This window comes from Sinohyriopsis cumingii, chromosome 5 (assembly GCF_028554795.1).
Source record: "Sinohyriopsis cumingii isolate HCF-2022 chromosome 5, ASM2855479v2, whole genome shotgun sequence".
Lineage (NCBI taxonomy): Eukaryota > Metazoa > Mollusca > Bivalvia > Unionida > Unionidae > Sinohyriopsis > Sinohyriopsis cumingii.
This window is the reverse complement of record NC_142965.1, coordinates 75596483-75605989: the sequence shown is the minus strand read 5'-3', so window position 1 is coordinate 75605989 and position 9507 is coordinate 75596483. Positions and strand designations below refer to the sequence as shown.

General features: G+C 36.2%; 1 protein-coding gene across 1 annotated transcript; it reads right to left on the bottom strand.

Annotated features, from left to right (window-relative positions):
- Window positions 1-2769: 2769 nt before the first annotated feature.
- On the bottom strand, window positions 2770-8709 carry LOC149799475 (uncharacterized). Its single transcript, XM_089958844.1, has 4 exons — window positions 7768-8709; window positions 6688-6724; window positions 5933-6043; window positions 2770-5272 (listed from the first exon to the last, which is right to left on the bottom strand). Exons 1-4 carry the CDS (start codon window positions 8452-8454, stop codon window positions 4854-4856), a joined length of 1254 nt encoding a protein of 417 aa, XP_089814970.1. The 5' UTR covers window positions 8455-8709; the 3' UTR covers window positions 2770-4853.
- Window positions 8710-9507: the final 798 nt, after the last annotated feature.

Genomic DNA, 9507 nt, shown 5'->3' with positions numbered 1-9507 from the left:
CCAAACGATATTACCTGTATGACTAACTACCATATTGCAAAGAACACAAGATTAATTGCATGAGGTCAGGACAGTGTTTGTACGATATCTTCTTTTGTAAGCTCGAGTTTGAATTGACAGCACGCTGATTGGTCTTTTTCATAAATAACCTGAAGTAAAACTTACGACAGTTGAAACATGACACTGCACGCGACAGGCATCACTCTGTCACGCTTTTCTTGGTCATTTATACTGCAGTGCATGAGGATTACAGAATTTCATTTCCTTTTCATAAAAATAAATGTACTGTAATTATATTTGTGAAACTAATTAACCTAATGTTTCTCTATTACTGGCCAATTTAGATTATATGCGATTTTATAGGGACAATTGCGCAATTGACTGTTTTCATTGACTCCTTTGTGTGTTGGATAATCCTATTTAGCCTTACAAGCCTACCGTACATACCGTCTTATAGGTCGCGTATAATTGCAGCCTGCTTACGGCTCTTGTAGACCTGGTTCAATACAATTTAATTGGAGTAATCAAAAGAACAAACAGTATAAACCACGATCTATGTTGTTTACATTTGGACCGGAATCGTAGGAGACTGCATACGGTACATTGAATCCAGTTTTGGCACAAGCAATGTAAACAGACACACAAAGCACGCTCTCTCTCTTTCTCATAGCAAACTGAACTACCACCAAACTGAACTACCACATATGCAGTAAAGTTGAAAAAAAAACTATTTTCGGTGGTCTATATCACAATTTGTCACTGTCAACATACATCAACGTTCATACAACACCTCTAGGAGCAATATTACTTCAACTAATGATGGTTACTGTGATGGTAAAGATAATACAATGGTGATTGTAAAGATTATGCAATGACAAGAAATTCTCTCTGAACAACATGACGATACCTTCTACCTGACCAGACTTTAAAAATGTCTGGATTGCACGATCATCACGTATCCTGCTGCTGAGGCTATATATAATTCTACCACAGCGAGTACTAATACCAATATCTAAACTAGTAACACTATTAATACTACCCTCCCTCCCTCCCCCCCCCCCTCTCCTGCATCTTAGTTTGAAACCACCATCACACCATGGCAAATACTACCACTACTACTACTATCACTACTACCTTCTCTCTCTCTCTCTCTCTCTCTCTCTCATCTAAGCTTGAAACCACCATCACACTATGACAAGTACTACTACTACTACTACTACTACTACTACTACTACTACTACTACCAACAACAACAAGAAAACACATTACTACACGGAATGCATCTGCTATGGTTTGAACGTGATGTTTCAGTTCGCTGCTGGGACATGCCTTTAATAACTGTCACTTACACTGCATGCACGTGTAATATTTCACTTAAATTTTACTACATGTGGAATAAAATAAAAGAATCCAAAAGAGGATTGGTAATAATATATTTAATGAAAATTTAAAACGATTGGGAACCTTTACAGCAGACCACACTCCCATCTCACCATCCCCACCCACTTCCTTTAGAGGTTATTGTCAAGATGCCATTTTGAAACTGCTATGATGATCATATCGTAGTTTCCACCTTATCCAGAAAGTTGTTACATAATTCTTCTCCGGATTCATATCTATGGGTTGTAGAGCGACCTTGATAAGGAGGCAGACGCGTTTCGAATTGATACTATAACAACAGGAGGTAGCAGTCGGAACACCTCGTTGCTCTTCTACCAAATTCCTTATCGGAAATTAGCCACTGCACTGCATATATTATTTGCAGATATCAAGCTGCACTACCTTCGGTTTATTTAGATAAATAGGATAAATTTTGATCTCATTCCAGAAGAAAGTGATTATAATATTCATGACCTTGAAAACACGCTTATACAGCTAATTTGAACTAGTCTGGTACGATAGTAGGATTCAGTCGTAAGTCCGGCTCGCTAACCACTGAGCTACAGAGGCTCGTCAATCGGGTGGCCTGTAATGAACGTAGATATATATATATATATATATATATATATATATATATATATATATATATATATATATATATATATATATATATATATATATATATATATTTGTTTGAGTGTGTGACTTGGTTTTTTAACGTAGCTTTAACAATTTTTCAGTCATATCGCTACGATATCTGCAATGTGGCAGTTTATAGTGATGTCTTTCTGTGGCATCCTGCCGCAGACCCAGTAACATTATCCTGACACCAGGCCGACCAGTCCTAAAACTAACCTCTTAATGCTGAGCGCCAAGCGAGGCAGCTCTTATTACCACTTTTGGAAGTCTTTGGTATGACTCGCCCGGGGATCGAACCCACGACATCCCGCATCCAAGGCGGATGCTCTAACCACTTGGCCACCGTAGCGGTTTAGTATTTGTCCGAGGCAGTATGATTAGATAATAATGCTGGAAATAACGTTCCTGAATCAGGTGGTTCTGGGTTCGACCCCAAGTGGCAGTTATGTTTTTGTCAAAGCCTTATTGAAAGCCTGAGTGCTAAGATCAATAGCAACAACAACAACGACAACAAAAACAACAGCAATAAGAACAAGTCACAGACCGGCTTAGATTAAGAATATATGATGAGGCTAATGTTAAGGGATAATGTTAAAGGATAATTTTAAAGGATAAGGTCTTATAGCTAACCCCTCGGTTATATGTCAAAACAAACACCTAGGTATCATATCCTTTGCACTATGTTTGGATCAAACTGACTGCTCTCTAGGCAGTCATTACACAAATTTGAAAATAAAATAAAAATACTCGTTTGAAATATAGAACATTTCTTTATTTTTATAATTCAGTATAACTGATTTTCATATCACACATCTAAATCCAAGGGATGAATTTCACAACATAAAAACTGAACACTTTTTAAATACAACATTACATGTAAGTTCACAATTCATGTGATCTGTTTAATAAGTCTATCGAGATCATGTTATATTTCAAACCAGTCATATTAAGGTTTTGCAAAGCATCATATAATATAAGTGAAACATGTTGATAGGCGTGTACATTTTCTCTAAAGCGTGTGTGTGTGTGTGTGTGTGTGTGTGTGTGTAATTTTAACTTTCATGTAATTTTAAGTGTTTCAGTCATCTCGCTACGATATCCGGAGTGAGGCAGTTTATAGTGATGTCTAGCACTGTCGCATAATGCATCATGTCCAATCCAGTCACATTATCCTGACATCATGGCCGACCAGTCAAGCGATGAAGCTGCAAGCACCATTTTTAAAAGTCTTTGGTGTAACTCGGTTGGGGTTCGAATCCGCGACCATCCGTGTCCGAAGCGGACGCTCTAACTACTTAGGCCACCGGAGCGGTCCCTCCAAGCCGTCACCACAGCTATTCCAGTAATATCACAGGCAAAATTTCATACAGAGTATATGACCGTCATATAATTATAAAGTCATGTAAATGGACATCCTCAATCCTGGTGGCATAACCCCCCTCCGTCATAGGGAAATTCTCCACGTCCTGCTATAGGACTAGGGTATGAAGTCGATGGTAGTGTGAAAATGGAGCTCATCGATATGAAATATACTCGTATTGTTACAAACACAAATACACTATAAAATTAACATTAGAATGATGCTGCTAAGATATAGATTTTTTAAAAACAAATATGTCCTTTCACTAAAGTATAAAACATTTAAAAGAACAAATACTGCATAATAATGATATGGCACCACTCGGTGACCAAAACTAATTTATATGAGAGTTTAACTGCAATTTACCCACAACTGTATGTCTTACCCTTTGACAATGGACTACATGAAAATGCACGAAGGAAGGAAACATGAGTAATATACAAGCTAAACGTATACTGGACATTCTAAGGCGTAAATGCATTCTGCAAGACATGATATCACATGTTCAAACTATTTACCCGCAGTACCGGTTACGAGGTAGCTCATTGGTGAGGTACAGATCTAAGCGGTCTCGTTCAACTCGACTTCTGTTTTTCACCATACGAAATCTCACAAAGTCACGCGAGAGTCTTGTTGAATAAGACGAATTTAAGCGTCGAGTTATATAAAGTACACGGAGGACAATGTGATCAAGAAACTTAAGACATTCATTATCGATTATGTCAACATAAAAAGGTACATATATAATCTTCAAACATTTTTTTAGCGTAGGGGGTATAAATTGTCGTTCACACACGAATTTCAATATCTGATTTTACAAACTTTACGCTCCACGCTTTACTAAAAGTTTCAAATGGTTTTCACAAACATAATAGCCTAGCTACAACTACCACATTCACGGAATTTGCATTTATTTCTTTTATTTTGAGCGGTGGTGAGGTAGGAGAAAGGGTGCAATATTAGTCTTTATTATTTGTAGCCTTTAACCTAATCAAAATTATTGCACGTGCGAGTTATATTTAGAATATACACCGAACAAGTCACTGTGTCACAAAATAATATTTAATTTCCATCTGCATACATTTATGTATTAAATTATAGAGGAGATAATAAGAGGTGGATTCAGATATTTTTCAAGGGGGGTTGGGGGTCCGGAGCTTTCGTTGAGGGTCTACCCGTTTAAACATATCAGATGTAATGTAACATTCAATATAACTTCGAAGAAGAATTTGCCTGTAGTAACACTATCTGTAACTTGAGAGTTCGCTAGAAAAGTGTTTATACAACAAATAAAAACAATATATTTTTAAAACAAATTATAACTCAATTAGGTTAGCAATGCGCATGTAGTTGACTATGTCAGTATTTAAACCTTTTCAGTGCTGACTCGCCATTGGTTAATCTAGTCTCTGGTTCCTTCTTTTTCTGACCATAAACCAAACATAGAGCTCCTGCTGCAATACCTTTCTGAACTTCAATAAATTTTATTGACTCCAAAGTAAGTTAGTTTTGGATCCTTAGAGATATATACTTGAGAAACAATAATGTATAACTGGTCCCCTTTGTTAAGCTTCACTATAGCACCGGCGTAGCTTGTGTAAAGACCAAAGTCTTTGAACTTTTCCCAGCATTGGGTGACCGCTCCTTTTACTATAGTCTGGCTCCCGCCATTTGGATAGATCGGATTGTATCGACTGAGATGATGGTATAATGTTTGCTTTTCATTTACAATATCTTCATTTGAATTGTAATTAATTTCAAACCCGACTTGACTGTATACAAAATACAATCCAGACTCCGGGACATAAAGTCGATCGTTGAGGAGTTCCATTCCTGAAATGTGAGTCGTTTCATTATCTTGTCTCCAGTTGCGAAGAGGTTGATAACCTTGCCCTGTGGAGAAGAGGAATATGGGTTTGTAATATATATAATATATATATATATATATATATATATATATATATATATATATATATATATATATATATATATATATATATATATATATATATATATATATATATATATATATATATATTGTTCAGATTTCGTTTAGTGAATAACGAATTGTCTACTGCATCACCTTTCTAAAGCTTTTGAAGATTAAAAGATAAATAAAAAGATCATCAAATACAGCATGTTGAAACCTCTAACAAACCATCATGATTCATTGCTTGAAATTATCTTTAAAGAACACTTTTGAGTGCCGTTCAGCTTGCAAATCAAAGACTTCAAACAAACATGGTCGTTACCAAAACAATGAAAGTGAAATAGTGCCATGGCAACGCATTCACATTGCTACTATTTAGTACCTGGTCCGATCGTCTTTTCGTCATCCAAGAAGAAAACGTGGTCGCCCCTTGCAAGTTGAAGGTTTTCATAGGGTTGTAAGGCTGTCTTACTCTAAAACACCAAATTATGGCAACATCTGAGCAGTCAAGAGTTCGTTTTACAAGCTGGCATTACCATTTGCTGTTATTCCTGGTTTATTTTATTTATTTTAACTGGTTTGTTGTTGCTGTTTGTTTTAAAAACAGAACAACAAATTCTTACCAATCGACGAGTCCTCCTGGAATCCAGCCACCAAATGAGCGGAAATCGGTGTACCGATCGGGCGCCCCGCAGTAATGTTGGCACATGGAGTACTTGTCAAGTTCAGTATTTCTGTAAATAATAATAATAATAATAATAATAATAATAATAATAATAATAATAATAATAATAAGAATAATAATTGCAGTGTGAATATTAATAGAGGATGTTTAACGAAACTTTCCCGTGAATATTAAGTACATTTATTTATTTATGTTTTTTTCTTTAAACTTTTTGATCATCTATATTATACATAAAACTGTTCGATCAGCTATCAACCACACACATAAATCAATGGAACCATTTTAATGGCAATAAGATTACCCAGTCCGATCGCTTTCAATTACGTATATAAAGTACCAATATTACGGAAGCACAATATAAAACAATGAATCTTTTTATGGAAGCACAATATAAAACAATGGAGAGTTTTATGGAAGCACAATATAAAACAATGGATCGTTTTATGGAAGGACAATATAATGCAATGAATCTTTTTATGGAAGCACAATAAAGCATAATTGATCGTTTTATGGAAGTACAATACGACACGAGCAATCTATTGGAGTACAACATAAGATAATATATAATCTGGAACAACTGCTAACAAGCTTCATAATTATTACAGTTGAGCTATTGAGGCAACTTCTCTACACGACCTATAGGAAAACCTAACGTTGCTGCTTGCGGTATAGACACGTATATAATCTACCTACCGTGTGCGCATTTTTCTTTTTGCTTTTGCCCAATATACTGAAAGAAAAAGAAAGAAAAAACCTTCGCAGTGGGTTTGAGATGATTGATTTAAATCTTCGTTATCGTTATAAAATGTAATTTAGTACCAACAAACAGTACGGCACATTGATGCAAAATCAATATAATAAAAAAAAAAGGTTTAACGCAAGTTCGTTACAAGAACATTTCAAAGTATTAGCCATACTCTTTAACATTTGCAATAAGTACATATTTTATAATTTGCTCACAGAAGCATATGCTTTTACCTTATATGCGTGTATCCAAAATGCTGTGAAAAAATCTTTACTTTGCTCGTTTGCAAGTCTGTGTTTTGAGTGGTTGTATTTTCATTAAAGTGCATAAATTGTTTCCCTAGTTAATGCAACCATATTTTCACCGTTTATAAAGTCGCTTGTATAGCTCGCGACGGCAGTGATGATTGTACCAAAGTGTGTGTGTCTGTCTGTCTGTTTGTTTTTCTGTGTGTGATTTGGATTTTTAACGTAGCTTAAACAATTTTTAGTGATGTCTGTAGTGTGGCAGTTTATAGTGATGTCTTGCACTGGGTCATCATGCTGCAGACATGTAGCATCATTTCCCACCAGTCACATTATCCTGACACAAGGCCGATCAGTCCTAACACTAACCTCTAAATGCTTAGCTCCCGGTGAGACAGCTGTAAGTACCATTTTTTGGTCTTTGGTATGACTCGGCCGGGGTTAGAAACCGCGACCTCCCGCATCCGAAGTGGACGCTCTAATGACTTTGGCCACCGGAGTGGTTGATTGTACCAAAGACCATTGCTTTATAAAATTACCGCTGTATAGCAAAATAATGACCACCTGCTCATAATGAACATATTGGAACTCCTTTTTTTCATTTTTCTTATATATTTATACCAGCATATAAAGGACACCTGTCCATAAAGGAAAGAAAATAAGGTTGTTTCTTGAGTGTCCTTGATAGAAAGGTTAGTTGTGTGGTTTCACTCACATAAACCCAAGTAAGTTCGAAGAAGAAGGAATATCATCGTAAATTGTTCACAATGAAAACAGTCTTACCAGGTCTAAAATAACTGAAAATTGTGACGGCGTTCTTCCGCAGCACAGAACTACGCCGTCCACTGTTTTCCGAGTTAGGTTTCTAAGCGCAAGATTGTCTTCTTCGAATGGTCCTTGAACGAGTTCAACACACGGAAGACAGGATTCCTTAGCATCATGTAATTCCTGAGTATACGTACTTTGAGCACTGTTAAGTTTGGTCTCTAAGTCATTGCATCTGTCAGTGAGCTGTTTCAGGAAAGCGCACGCTACTGCAGATCCTAAACAAGATATTATGACAAGAAAAGCAAGGACCATTACAGAGATTCTGTTAATGTGTGACCTTCCAGGACTTCGTTTTGATGTCGGGTCCTTGCTACTGCATTTGTCACGTCTCGGTTGAATGCCATCTTGTCTTGCAAAGATGGGACGGTTAACCATTTCAGGTGATGAATAAGGAGTCTGCTGTTCAGAAAAATCAGTTATTGAGGACATGCAAGATTCAGATACCTTTTCCGAGTTCCATTCTGATGAGAAATTTACATTCCTGTAGTTTTCATACCCCGACCTGTGGTTTCCAGTCTGGAGGAAGGGCTGATCACACATTGGGGCTGAAGGAGATAACATTTGTTCGAGTAGATTTGATGTTGAAGACTTGCAGGATTCTGGTACTTTTACCGACGTCTCGCTCTGGCAATGTTCCATCATGCACACTGTAGTCTCTGTAGTATAGTATAGGAGTTAATAAATACACAAGAGAATGGGCGTCAAACTGCCTTCAGTGTTTCTGACTTTTAAGATGACTGCTGAGTATAATAACCGCATCGAATCGTATTACTGTTCAGTGATTAGCACTTGATTGTATCGTTTCTTATATGTCATCCACTGTAATGGTGCACTGAACAACAAATGCGGCTTTTACTTCATGACAAGACAAGAATATAATTCAGAAAATGGTCATGATCAAGGGTTTTAAATTAGGCCCGATTAATCAAAAAACAACAAAATAATGACTTTCCAAGAATTATCAGTTCTATTGGCATGTCAATATTTGATATCAGATATAAGATTAACGAATCATACGGAAAGTATTATTGTCTTCCTGGAAAGCCCCTGGGAAAAGAATACTTGGAAATTCTGATCGTGCACCAACAAGGAAGTTTAAAATTTTTTTACTAGCATTTGTTCGTCTATATACCTCATGTACACCCAGTCGAGTTATATATATATATATATATATATATATATATATATATATATATATATATATATATATATATATATATATATATATATATATATATATATATATAGGTATGCTAGTTGATGGCGAGAAAGAGTTCATGTATTACAAGTGTAAATACAATGATCCAATCAAAGAGGGCATTTAAAGCCACCATTATTTTTCTAAATTCTCTTTCCATTTGTAGTTTTGGTCGTCCATTCATGCGTTCTTTCATGCAATATTTCATTCTTTAAATTATGATCAATTACTTAGCAGCCAATACAATGTTTTTATTTCACTCGCTTTCCATGTTAATCCAGAATGAGGTGGGTAAAAAGAGAATACAAGCACAATCTGTATGTTATTGTGTGTTATATATGTACGCGTGTATGCGTCCTGTGTGTGTTCTTGTGAGTATATGTACTGTGTGTACGTGTGTGCATGTGCGTGTGATCTGTGTATACCTGTGTGTGTGCCATGTATATGACTGTGTGACTATAATGTGTGTTCGTATGTGCGCCAAAACTACGAGTTTA